The sequence below is a fragment of the Platichthys flesus genome, chromosome 19 (assembly GCF_949316205.1).
Source record: "Platichthys flesus chromosome 19, fPlaFle2.1, whole genome shotgun sequence".
NCBI classification, from domain to species: Eukaryota; Metazoa; Chordata; class Actinopteri; order Pleuronectiformes; family Pleuronectidae; genus Platichthys; species Platichthys flesus.
The window spans coordinates 8,585,417-8,599,689 of NC_084963.1; the positions used below are offsets into that span (position 1 = coordinate 8,585,417).

At 43.4% G+C, this 14,273-nt stretch overlaps 1 protein-coding gene across 1 annotated transcript; it reads right to left on the reverse strand.

Annotated features, from left to right (window-relative positions):
* Nucleotides 1–631: 631 nt before the first annotated feature.
* sgsm1b (small G protein signaling modulator 1b) lies at nucleotides 632–13,029 on the reverse strand. The gene is made up of 24 exons (XM_062412714.1): nucleotides 12,664–13,029; nucleotides 10,786–10,861; nucleotides 9,877–10,039; nucleotides 9,562–9,714; nucleotides 9,217–9,284; nucleotides 8,968–9,110; nucleotides 8,743–8,874; nucleotides 8,195–8,319; nucleotides 8,040–8,107; nucleotides 7,790–7,953; nucleotides 7,565–7,694; nucleotides 7,196–7,322; nucleotides 7,046–7,110; nucleotides 6,802–6,947; nucleotides 6,570–6,698; nucleotides 6,309–6,482; nucleotides 6,088–6,156; nucleotides 4,074–5,294; nucleotides 3,862–3,986; nucleotides 3,706–3,788; nucleotides 3,504–3,613; nucleotides 3,321–3,417; nucleotides 3,047–3,214; nucleotides 632–2,838 (listed from the first exon to the last, which is right to left on the reverse strand). Exons 1-24 carry the CDS (start codon nucleotides 12,727–12,729, stop codon nucleotides 2,750–2,752), a joined length of 3,891 nt encoding a protein of 1,296 aa, XP_062268698.1. The 5' UTR covers nucleotides 12,730–13,029; the 3' UTR covers nucleotides 632–2,749.
* Nucleotides 13,030–14,273: the final 1,244 nt, after the last annotated feature.

Sequence of the window (14,273 nt, forward strand, 5' to 3'; positions counted from 1 at the left end):
CCTGATGCAACTTTAATTCACCTGTGGTAATTCAATTTTGGCCATGAAGAAATCTTTGTAATCATTATCGCTCCAATAATGTCCAACCAAGAATTCTGAATTTCCCACGGGATTAATAAAGTATCCATCTTTCTATCTTATCTATCTAACCCTGGGCAGGTTTACGGTCTAACATTGGGCCAACAGAGATCATTCCTACCCTCATGCAGAATCTCCAATTAACCCATGTAGCATGTCTGTACTGTGGGAGGAAGCTGCAGTAAAACCAAAGCAGACATAGAGAGAACAATTCTCCCTTTGTGTTTCCCCCAACAATCTTTCACAGCTGTGGTGAAGAGATAAAATGGGAGATTCTCTACAAAAAATATTTGAACCCTTTGATTTCCATGTCTTCCATTGAAATCACATTAGAAAGGAAAGGGGCCTGTGTGCTGATAGATTATAGAAACAGAAATGACTTTATTATTCCAAGATATTTTGTAGGAACAAAAATGAAATGTAGTCGAGCCTATGCCTAGAGTAACGTGTTCTTACCTATCCCTTTATTGAGATGGAGATAGAAGGTTATAACTTCCTGTCACCCTAGAATTAGACACAAGGCACATGAGATGCAAAATATAATATTTTTAATACACAATAAATCAATTATACCAGGTGACCATTTGAGTACACAGAAAAAAATAAAATAAAAATATTTATTTCGAATGGTTTACTTTTATCTTTTTCATTCTCATCAGGTAAAGCCCATATACTGTACAGACATTGTATTGCATTTAATAAATATGTACTAGCTTATTTTTTTTGTACAATAAATTCCATTTCTTTTCAACACACAATAAATCCTCTGAAACAACAAACACAGCAATACACGAACAGCAATACTCAGGCATGTTTCTGGAGATCGTATGGAGACACGTTAGCGGTGATATCAAAGCACTGGACTCGAAGCCACATGAACCACGTCGGCGTGTTTTGGCTACTTTGCAAATGTGAGCGGCACCGTTAAACAAATGTTCTGACTCGTGTGTGTCGGTGTCAACACATGGAGACAGTTGTTGACCATCTGCTGAGACTTCACAAATCCTTCCATCAGATTGACTTCACATGGATTTCCCTGGGATTGCTCTCTACCAAAGAAAACCGGTCACAATATAAAGGCTTGTTGCCATTATATGTGAGAAAAGCTGTCATCATTTGCAATGAAGGATTAGTCGGGGTGCTGCAGATTTCTATCTTAAATGTACACACACTCAACAATGATTATATCCATAGCTACATACCACTGATTAGCTTTCACCGAGCTGACCCTTGAAATGTTAACACTTCAGGTGCTTTACAAGTCTGTGGGGACCTGAAGAACAAGCAGGTGCAATCCGCCTGAGTAGAGAATCCTGTGTGCTGCGTTGTTTCGTCCACTCAAGCTAAGAGTGTGTGTGTGGGGGGGGGGGGGGGGGGGACTCCTCCACAGGAATGCACTGCTTCAGATCCAATAGAGCAGCGACAACTTGACGGCCTTCTCAAATGATTGGTCGAAAGGCGTCCTCTACAGGACAAGAAACGTAACCGAGGGAGCATGACAAGTTGCCGAAGTGGAGCAGCGGCTGTCAGCCTCTGAGGAAGGAGTTTATCTTTGAATCAGTTTGAAGAAGGAGATCTCGAGGTAATAGTGAAGAGAAAATGCACAATTTCTCCAGAATATTTGAACAGCTATCCTAAAACTTGTTGCCAGTTCAAGCAAGGAACTAGATATACGAGGCGAAGTAGATCTGCAGGGCAAGACAGAGGCTATGAAAGGGGAAGTGAAAAGGAAGCACGCTGTCTTCACTGCACGCCACCAGCTCAAAGTCAACCACCGCCGCTGCTCTCATGAAGCTGCAAGGAAGCACAACCTGTCTGCACTGATCCGTCTCTCGCTGTTAAAGCTGAATTCCCCAGCCAGAGTGAAATGCTGTTAGTCCAGCAGAAGAAAGGTACTGAACATCTGCATCAACCACTTGCGTTGATTCTGGAGAAACGTTTGTCTTCACAGAAATAAAATCTAGGATAGGTAGCAAAGGTTGAAAGATCATTATAGAGGCAGCACACAGCATAAGGAGCAGAGGAAATGATGCAACTCCATATGCGAAACGTGTGAAATCGGTGTGCACAGGGTTTACAGTTTCAGTCTTGATATCCTGCCAGCTTGTGTGTGTCGAAGGCTCAGAAAGGCCAGCGAGTGGTAGTGGTGCTCAGAGACAAACCAGTGGCCGCACATTGCACTTGAACACAACCCAGTACCTTCGTCTGTAGCACCTCTACTGTCCACTCAACCAAACCGCCTCACAATGTCTGATGATATCACTCGAAACATATTCAAGTGTATCACAAATTGTAAACGTGTATGGCCGGTAGAACTTAACGGGGGAAGGGCAATGCACTGGAGAATTTGGTCGCTGTATCCCTGAAAAAATGGCTAAGTTTAAGGCAAAATAAAGACAATCCTGAAGCAGTTTCAACAAGGGTCACTCCACTAGGTGAACAACAACACTTCCAAAATAGATGTACAGGCAACACTTGCATTTTCGGAACGTGGAGAGGAGCAAGTGCAGATGAGTTGTCTTACAACAAAGAGCAGTGTTAGCGACCGATTCACATTTTTTCAGCGCTTGCCAATCATTTACACTGATTCCTTTCCTCTCGAATACAGAACTATGTGGTTGTGTCGGTATCTTGAATCGATTTGGAACAAAGAATTGTGGGAGTCGTGTTATCACTTGTTCTCTATGAGGGTCTGCACCTTCTGGACCAGGTCTCGGGCCATCGTCAGGACCTGGGAGACGTCGTGATGCTCGGCCATTTCTGAGGAGAGAGTTTGAAAATCATTTTGTTTTTTAAAAAGATAAAAACAAAAAAATATTTGTGGACCAAACCTTACTGAGAACTGCCCTGCACACTGTCTTACTCGCATTGATACTTTTATTTGCAACATCTTGTAGGATTCTATCTATACTCTGGTAATTGTTTTTCAGCACTAATTCTACTATATTATAGCCCTTGTATTTCTTACCATTGAAGAACTTGATGATGTCCGTGAAGTCCATGTTGTTCTCCAGGATGATGTCTCTATACATCTCCACAAGCGCCAGAGCGATGAAGAGCACAAAGTGCTCGGAGGACGTGTGTTTGGCCACCCAGATGGTTTCCCACACAGAGAACACATCATCGTACACCATTTCTATTTGCACAAAAAACAGAGATAAATCAGATTTCATTCAGCATCATGTTGCAAATGAGTAATGATTCATTCAGGCAGATATCATAATGCCTGCGTTTCCCATCACCTCTTTTAAAGTCCAGTAGAAACCAGCGATAGCAGAAGTAGAAGTGGGTGTAGTCTCCATTCTGCTGCATCAGTTCAAACAGCTCAGAGTCCAGGATCTGGATGTGTATAAAAAAAAAATGCCTTCACTTTCCATCTACAGCTTGTTTGACAAGGCATCTGTGCACATGCATGTAAATTATACCTGGATAAGAGAACGCATGTTGGCAAAGTGAGAGTCCATGGCACCTCCATGAGGGAAATTATTGTTCATCCTCTTCATCATTTCAGTGAAGCAGCTGAATGCCATGACCTCTGGGAAACGCACGCACACACACACACACCGTTAGTGTGGCCTTTAAGGTACACTAGCAAAGCTGATATTGACAGAATGAAGATTCACTGACCATCGTCCAGAATCACCAGCAGGGGCGCCAGCAGATCACACATGCCCTGGACGTAACCTATGTCCAGGTGCTGCCACACGTAACTATGAAGACGGTCACAGGGTTTATTTCGGTTGAGACAAACCGTAGATGTATTTAGTTTGGCTCAACATTTACCTGCACATGATGTTACGCAGCTTCTCCAGGTTCTCAGGGGTGAAGTAATAATATGTTCTGTCACAGCGTCTGACATCTTTGTCAATGCGGTGCAAGTTGATCAAGTACATATCCAGAATTTCTTGCTGCAAAAATAAACTTCATTCAGTTTTTGTTTTACTCCTGAAAAAGAAGAGGTACAGGTATGTCTAGTTGTTATTTTGAATACTTACAGAATAGGTTTGTTCTCCTGAGGATTCATCGTGTTTGGCGTCGACTTCCGCCTCGGCAGCCTCGGCTTCAGCGAGCACATTGTCCATCTCCGGCTCCTCCTCAGAAAGGCCCGGGTCGGTGGCCTCAGGACTGGTGTTACAAGCCGTGTCCAGATGGTGATCTGGGACGAGCCCCTCGGACGCCATCCTTTCTCGTTGTGCCGGAGACATCGGGGGTGCAGCGAGGCCTGGAAAAGGCCTGAACTTAATGTGCTCAGAGGTCACACACGTTATCCCTGCAGGGATGTCCTCCATTTCCAGCGCAGAGGGAGAGTCGTCTGAATCCGCCGTGTCTGGAGACCGCCGGGAGTGGGACGTTAACGTGAGGCTCCCCCTCGAAGCCGTCTGAAGAGCATTCAGCACCTGCCTGACTGGTGAATTGGAATCGGGTTTCTCAAATGGAATTTCTGCTGGTTTGTCCTTTTTGGTTTCGGCCAAGTCACAAAGTGTTGCTTCTGCTTCCTTTCTCTCTGACTCCGTGGTCTTGATCGTTTGTGATGAAATCTCAGGAGGAGTTTCAAAGCTCTCTGGCTTTACTTCTGCAGCAGGTGAACATAAAGGCTCCACTTCCACGTCTTTGCTCTTGTGTGCTTGAAAAGTCAGGGTCTGCCCAAGTGGAGGAGCTTGGAAGTATTCGTTGTGAATCTCCGTTTCTAACTTCAGAACATTGGTGTTCTCTGGTGCAGATCTTCTATTCTTGTTGGGGTCTATTGCTTTGAATTCTTTAGATGGCTCATTTGCTGTTAAATCTTTTTCTTCTACTTCAGGTTTTTTCTCAGCTTCACACGTCTCTTTCGACTCACTGACCTGTTTGTCTTCAACAACCTCCTTTTGTGCAACTGTCTCCATCTCTTCCATCTCAGACACCTTGTCCTTGGCAACTGGCTCCACAACATTGGTCCCTCCTGGCTGTGATCCAGCTTTGATATTCTCATTTAAGACATCAGATGCTGCGGCCGTGGAAAGTGGTGTTGTAGATCCATCAGCTGACTCTGTGACAAGAGGCCTGTTTTCCAAACCTGGATTTGACAGACCTGGGGAAGAGGCGTTGAAGGAGGGAAGCTGTGGAGAGGCGGCAGTGGCCTTCGTGTCGTCCTTCACTGGACTGCAGCACTGCACGTCTCCCTCCTCAGGCCTGGGCTCAGACTCAATCTGCTCCGCTGCCTGAACCGATTCAAAGACCTGGCAACCCAAGAACAGCAAAGCCCATGCAATGCATTTAGGATCAAACAGCACTGAGAAAAGTTAAATCCAGAAAGTTAGTACATAAGTAACAAATCACATACTTTTCATTAGTATATTTCCAAAGTACAATACTTCCCAACCCTCCAGGCAGCCTATGGTCTCATTTGTGTCATTACCCCATACAAACAACTTAGAGGTTTGATGGAATGTATATTTTATCACAATGAACATTCGGTCACAGCTCCATTAATGAAATTGCAAAATATTGTTTCATATTGTTTCCCTGCCTCCTTTAACCGAGTCCACTGAAAACAATTTAGCACAATCTCTGGATTGATTCTCATAATATTCGGCTTGTTCCCCAAGAATGGCCACTAGAGACTTCCCTCTAGCACCACCTGAAGGCCAAAGTTATTCATTTTCCTGTGATATGATATTCATGGTTAAAGAAAAACACATTCATTTGATGGATCACTGACCTCATGTATTATTTGATGGATTACCATTGGATTACATTCACACAATCCTGTCGCCCTATGGTTGAATCAATTTGGTGGCTCTGACTTTTCATCTAGTTTCAAACTGACTATATGTCTGTTGCAAGAAAGTTAACTCAGTTTTAATCATGCTTTTGGAAATACTTGGAGGCCCATGTCTGCCATCCTAAATGTTATAGATGCTCTGGAACCTGTTATCTCCAAATAAGATTTAATAATTGGACTAAAACACACAAAACACCGGGTTTCTTTATTATTAGAGCTACAGTAGCTGTGGTGATGTTGATGTCTACCTGTGCACTACTGCTGGAATCACTCTGTGCGCTGGCATTCTGTTGTTCTGAGCTGCTGCTTAGAGACGACTGCAGTGACACACAGGAGACAAACAGCAGAAGCGTACAACATTTAGAACTGTGGTCAGAACACTATAAAATGTTTCCTATCGTGTCGGGTCTGTTCCGATTTCGTTTTTTCCACAACGAAGCACGTTTATGTACTAAATCGTCCAACTTGCATCTGTGCTGATGGTGGAGTCGCGCTGTACTGGGGCCCTTTCCACACTGGCCCCGGACGAACACCTGGCGATGGCCGCGGCGTGTTTCTCTCTCTCCCTCTGACGGACGATGGCCTCGCAGCCCTGCCACTCCTTCATAGTCTGCTCGTACATGACCCGCATCTGTTCATCGATCTGGAAGAGAAAACTTAGAATAAATATACAACACATCCAATGCAGTGTTCATGCATCATACACACTACAAAACCTTGACAGAAATACCTCCAGCCGGGATTTCTCCGTCGTGGTGAACTGGTAGTGTCCCAACAGGAAGGGCCAGACCTCTTTGCGTAGTGACGGGGCCACGCCACCAAAATACACAAGCCTGTGTATCTCCTTCTCCTCGTAGGCCTGACCAAGAGGAGATAGTTATTTATCAACTCACACCAGGATAGGACTATTTAATATAACCATGAATAATTGTTATGGCCTGTTGCTCAATTCTTATTCTTACAGAGCTTTCTTTGAGGAACCTGTTCCAGACCTCCACAGTGAGGCCTGCCTGGGCCCCACAGGGCACATCATGGTCAACTATGGTGGTGTTCACCAGAGCAGAAAGGTGGGTGCGGACTGTTGACAGGTGACGGCAGTATGCAAGCCCTGTAGAGGAAAGATAAACATTTCATATTGGATATTAAGAATGATTGTTTCACTGAGAGCAATCATTTTGAATGAAACCCTGAATCGTTGCTTCTCACATCCATAGAAAGCACGGGAGATTATCTGGTACTTCATGGTGTCGCAGAGGAGCTTTAAGGAAGCCCTGGAAGAAACGTGGAAAAGGGCAAAGTTAGTCGAGTGGAATAATCAGAATCAGGATTTGAGGCCGTCCCTGGGGAAATAATTACCTTTCTTGATTGCAGCCATTAGGCAGAGAGCCGTCAGAGGAGCCATTTTGTGAGCAAGAGGAGCACGAGGACTTTCTGGGGGTTGGCTGCCACATGTTCACACCCTGGTCCATCAGCTCTAGAGCCACTAAACAGCATAATACCCCCAATCAATACAGCTATTGAGGCAATCCGCATAATAAGCAAATAAAAAACAATAAATGGTCAAAATAATTAAAAAAAAAGTAAATGAATCTAACTGAATCTATACCTATTTGTTTAGAGTGTAAATTTGTTGTTGAGAGTGTAAATAAACGTCAGATGTAATCTCTCATGATAACTCATTGGATTATCTGAGGGAGGCAGAACAGGAAGATTGAAGACACTTACTGAACTCCATCTGAACCCCAGGAAATAGGATTCGAAACACATAATCGGTTGCTTCATCATCCTCCTTATCCGAGACAGAATCACATGAGCTGTGTGGACTCCTGTTCCGCAACTTGGGGAAAACCTTTCCCTGCGAGCGGAGAGACCACTGCATGTTAGCCAAGCACAGACTCATACATTGATTATTGAGAATGTTAGGCGCAGAAAGGATTTCACCGCGCCCACCTTTCCCCTCTGATTCCAGAGCGGCGGGTCCAGCTGTCCGTGAGGTAGCAGGCCGGTCTCCAGGCAAGTCAGAAACTGGAGGAGGTGGCCACCTTTGGGGAAATGTAGAGGGGGTCTCTGGATCCCATCCTGGCTCACCAAAACTACTGTCCCTCCACTGTTCACTGGAGAGATAAACACAGACGAGCAGGATAAATAACTCTTTAAGCTCCTTCGTTGGGTACGATTATAAAATGGGGTGCTAGTTTACCTTGCTGGTGACAGTGGAGATACACGATATCTTCCAAACGAATTGTCATGGCGTAGTCCCAATAAACACTGAAAGAAAGATGTGAACCCATTGAGCAGACTGTGTAAAGCAGAGACCTTCCACTTGTGACACTGGGTTCTAATAGTCTAACAGACCTTTTCTCTGAGTCTAACTCCCCCACGTTTCCATTCATCAGCTGATTGGGCGTCCATTTCAGTGTCATGACATCTGCAGTTTGATGCAGAGACAGATAGCCTGGGATGGCCTCCATGTCATCTCTCTGCAGAAACATATACCAGCTTGTCTGATTGCAACGCTCTTTAGATAACCACAGTTAAATCAGCTACCAGAGGCAGCAAGTTCCCTATTATGTGAATAATGCTCAATTAATAATCACTCTGTTAGAGCAGACACTAGATTTTATATATCTAGAATTCAAATTGAGAGCCTTTAGAGCATTTTAGGATTTCAAAAGGATAACTGATTTTGTGTTTGCATACCATTACTCTCCAGGAGATCTGTAAAATAACCGCATATTATGGGATGAAAAATGAAATGTGAGAAGTATTCTAATCATCTGCGATATCCGTAAAAGGGATTGTTTCTTTCAGAGAACTGTTTAAGGTAGAATGAGTTCACCAAAATTGAATTACCTGAGGAGTTAATGATTTTTCTTTTTAAATAGGAAATAAAAGACACACACCGGCTGCACCAGCACATTGTTCTTCCCAAACAGCAGCGTGGCTCTGGAGTTTTGGTGGAGCGACTCCACGTACTCCCTCACCCACATGAGAGGGCGGTCGTCCATGCTGCCGCTGGACTGCCTCTTCTGGATCTGATACAGAGGAATATGTGATCACAGGTCTGATGTCACACACACTATAGCTTATTGTGTCGGGGAAATCAATGAAGTTCTGCATTGTCTAACCAGGGCAGGTCGTCTGGAGGGAGAATCCTGCCGGCAGTGGCCGCTGTGGATTCGGTGTCGCTGCACCAGCTCGTCAGCGGAGGGGTCCGTCCAGAAGTGGTCGGCGGTCTTGACTTTGGTGTACTCCAGCGCACAGGGTCCCACTGTAAGACAGGTTTGACTGGTTTAAAGTAAGACAGATGTTGTCAAGTAAGGCGGAGTAAAGGGTTGCAGTCGCTCCATGTGCAGATTAGTGAGGTTTTTTAATACCCAATAGAGATGCAAGAATTGGTCCGTCAGTTGGATCCATCAGCATCGCTTCTCTCTCATAGAAGGCACTGCAGAATTCAAATTGAGAGCCTTTAGAGCATTTTAGGATTTCAAAAGGATAACTGATTTTGTGTTTGCATACCAATACTCTCCAGGAGATCTGTAAAATAACCGCATATTATGGGATGAAAAATGAAATGTGAGAAGTATTCTAATCATCTGCGATATCCGTAAAAGGGATTGTTTCTTTCAGAGAACTGCTTAAGGTAGAATGAGTTTACCAAAATTGAATTACCTGAGGAGTTAATGTACTGAGGCCACACATTTAATGATGTGTACAAATACCTGCTGTTCTCTACCAAGTACAAGATAATCTTGTCCAGCAGCTTCTCCATCAGGGCAGTTCGGATCCACAGGTGTTTCACCGCCTGAGGGGGGAGGTTGCCAAACTTTGACTGCCGACTGCGCTCGTTACTCAGTGAGGAATTGTTCTGTTTACTGGAAAACAGGAAATAAACCTGACAGATGAGACGTCTGTGTAGCAGCTCATTAGTATGCAATGTGGCACATACAGTAGAAAGCAAAGGGAAAAGACATACAAGACTTAAAGAGAAAGACTGCATAGTCACTGGCCTCTTATTTGCAGAATGTGGATTTCACCTGTTTTCTATGATCTGCTCCAGCTCCTGGACCTTGTGGCAGAGATCTTCAGCAGGTGTAAAGCTTTTTGCCACCTTCATAAAAAGTGCTGCAACCTTGTTACTGCACAGCAGGCCTGCAATACGGCGTTTCAGCCCATGGAGCATGCAGGACTCCACCACGGCTGCACACAAGCACACAGAGTATTAGTATATTCATTTGGCACCGATTTCTGGTTTATACATTTTTTTAAACATTTGAGGTGCGATATATATTTTATTTGGCATGAGCACACTATCATTTGTTCTCTGTGAAAACCTCACGCCTTTATAGTTTCTTCAACAAAAAAAAACAGGTGACAGGGAAGGCACAGGTGGCACCAGTAGAAATAGACTTGAATCTGTCCGACACTGACTACTGTTGCTAGGATATGAGGGATGTGAATCACACATGCATCACTCCTGGTTAGTATCAACACCTCTGAAGGGTGTTCTACTTTAATGCAGTCCATCTCATCCGCTCTAGTAAACAGAAACACTCATGGCTTATAACATGAGAAACATTAAAAAATATATTAGAATACAATTTTAGGAGTGACAAGGCTTGAATTGAACAGAATGTAAAGGAGCATTTTGCCCAGTGAGGATGAAAACGTGGGAGTTGACAGTCGTGTCAACCATCAGTCTGTACTGTGCATGTGTGACCAATACTGTGACCTCTGCTATCAGATACAGTATGTTCTGTGCTATAATCTCAGTAATTAGCACTAATCGACAGAACTATTTTTTTTTGGGGGGGGGGGCTATTTTCTCTACGATGCACAAAACAAAATGATTCCACAAAATTCTCAATTTCTCTAATATTTATATGTATAATAAAAGCTTAGAGTGCAGTGAAATAACAATAGATTCAATAGATAAACTCATTTACCACAGAAAGATATGATGTGGCTGCTGTCCACATGCACAAACTTCCTTGTCACTGCCTCCTCCATGATTTGTTTCACCTACGAGAGAAGGGTGCATGGTGAGACAAGACTCAGACCGTCTGACATGAGAGCAAATGTGATGCAAGAGGCAATGAAGAAGTAGCAAGACAACATCCTTCCTTCAGTATCTTCCTGCGCAACCATCAGCAAACACAATTTTCTGGAGGGAGGAGGGTAAGTGCCGCAGTTTATGTCAACAAAGTCGGAAAAACCTCAAGAATTGTCTCTATAGAAGCCTCAGAAGTCTAAATGCAGATCTTTAGACTTCCTCCAATGGATCTTGTTCGTGTCTCAGTAGGAGATCCCCCCTTCCATGTTAATATAGTCATCTTAACAATATGATTATAAGGCAAATGTTTTTTCAGCCTCAAAGACGAATTAGCCGTGATTAAGCTTGTTTTCTCGGAACTGATAAAACTCCCACAGAGCCACAGAAGACAATATATATGCTGCTTTTACAGGCTGAGAAAATACTCCCATATATGACTCTTATTCGATCAGTGTATTTATTCGCTTACACTTCACAGCATTTTGCCTGTGTTCTGAAAAGGAACCCATTCTATTATTTATGTTTCCTACAAGCAGTTATTCTAATAATAATAATAATTTGTAAAGCTGACTGAATCAGACATGATGTGCAGTGCTGTTTACCCACACAATCAGGGAATAATTTACTGAAACTGTCAAGTCATGAAACAAGATGGGATTTTACTGCCTTATTTAAAAATATGTCTATTGTATGTAAAGCTATACTGCAGACGAGAGGCACACAGAAGGAGCAGACGATTATGTATGTGTCTGTCTGCAACATCTGCTTTGTACAACATCCATAACACGATGATCTGGACATTTAAAAACAAAACCCATCATTCCAATTCAACGCATGGACTTCCAACCCACAGCTCGCAGCCTTGCCCCTCCTTGGTGCACGAGCTGGTACCAGAAACATGGTTGTTTGAGAGGCAATGAGTCACAGGTGAGGGGGAGCACGGGCACGATGAGCCCTGGAGTGCCGGGGCTTTCTCAGCAATGAATAAAACATCCTGTTTTTTCTCTCCCCGGGGAGTCGTGGAGTCACCGAGCGGTTTGCAAGGGTCTGCAGTGTGCTCCCTTCCAATTCCTGTGCAGATTCATAATCCAAACGATTCCTCGCTGGGCAACACATCACCCGGCTTGGTTGGAGTGTTTTGCATTTAATGGTTGATGGAGCACAAACATAATAGAGATGCCAAGGTCACACCTTTAAGTTGTGAAGAATAAGATGGTGTGGTACAGAAAGGCCAGTTTAACCCCAGAGAGAGAGAGAGACAGAGAGATAGAGAGAGAGAGAGACAGAGAGAGAGAGAGACACACACACACTACTGCAGGATATGAAAAACAATCTGGTTTTGCATGGATGGGAGCAAATTAACCTGCAGGTGCATTGGTAGTCCCCCCCCCCCCTCCTGATATAACATCATCAACACCATCACCACCACCACCATCATCATCACTATTATCGTCATCATCACCCCCAGCATCATCGTCATCATCATCGTACACCAACAGTCCCCAGGAAATAAAACCACAGCCATCTTACATGCATCCACCGTCATTATGGTGTCAAATAAATGATCATATCTTTAAGATAAACAGGCCCGTGTGGCGTAGTCGTGGCTCACCACCCATGAACACAAACACACACACACACACACACACATCTACACGTGCACACACACACACACACATACACACACACACACACACACACATACACATGCACACACGCACACATGCAACGAGGAAATCAGAGGAAAAAATGATAAATGAATGCATCGCACCTCTTTCTTCACATTGCGCAGCAGTTTCTGGCGCGTCTCGGCCTCTGTCACGGGAGAAAACATCATGATTAAACCGATCAGATGCTCAGGCTGTATCGGAAATGAAGGATGACAGGCTCACGACGACAGTGGGGGGGAAATAACAACAGCGGTACCTCCCATCGCTTTCCCGGGGCAGGATGCGGCGGCTGACACGCACGGCTTCTCGGGTGGATGTCCAGATAAAACGGGCAGGAGGACGCACAGCCGCGGGTCCGTGAGGTGGAGAGGAGCCGAGATGTGCGATGTGTTCTCATTAAACCTATCTGCTACCTCTCAGTGAACCAACACCCCTTTAAAGTCACAGTAGCCTATACAATAACCCCGACAGCACATATACACTCACTGAAGATATCAGACATTTCCCTGAGACTGTGAATACTGGTCATTTTTGGATTATTTGTCATTTGTTCCTGAACATTTTCTGAGCCTTGTTATTATTTCCTCGCATGTGGCGAACACCTGGATGATTGGACCGAAAGAGCCTCTGGTCAACTCAATTAACATCTCATTAGATTAATCATCACAATTAGACTCCTGACAGAAGTAATGCATTAGGACACAAACAGTCCTATTCATCTTCAATCATAATAAACAGACTATAAAGTGGTGTCCATCTCTAATTTGCTTCGTTTTTTTAATGTAATTGACTGCAGATCTTGCACAACCTGCTTTGGCGATACAACATATTGTAATTATACTCTGGGCTTGTTTTTTATGTTTTCTTGAGGATACTGTGGAGAATTATTGAGAAGGATGACGTGTTAGTTCAAGTCTGTGAGGCCTCAGCTTGTGGTCTCATATACATTTAACTACGGCAAGTTTTGCCCATGGCATTCACTTTATATGCTCTAAATGACATATGGCATAATATTTATGGTATAAATGGTATATGATCTTTAGAAGGAATATATATGCCATACTGTAGATTCTCTTGATGGCATAAGCCACGATGTATATGCTCTATACGACAACTGCTGCACTGTACACATTAAAAATCATGTGCTGTACCGTTTATGCTTTAAATGGCACATGACACAATATATTTGCTCTGTTAGTATATGCCATGATGTATAAGCTAAATGTTAATGCCGTACTGTGTACATACCATTTGAAATACATAAATGTAAACAAAATACACTGCAGTGCTTTAGGGGAACAGATTTGGTACTATTTCATATGTTGTTGAATAGTTTCCACTTATGCAACATCTTTTCTAAGATTATCGTTTGTGGCTGAATGTCATTGAGTAAAAGTCCAGCCACCAGGTGGTGATAGAGACACTTTGGGTTCACTTTTGTGGATAAGTCATGACTTCCATTTTTTGGCATTACTCTGTGATAGAGAGAGAGAGAGAGAGAGAGAGAGAGAGAGAGTGATGTATATATATATAGATAGATAGATAGATAGATAGATAGATAGATAGATAGATAGATAGATAGATAGATAGATAGATAGATGGATAGATGGATAGATAGATAGATAGATAGATAGATAGATAGATAGAAAAATAGATAGAAAAATAGATAGATAGATACTTTATTGATCCCAAGGAGAATGTATGTTATAAT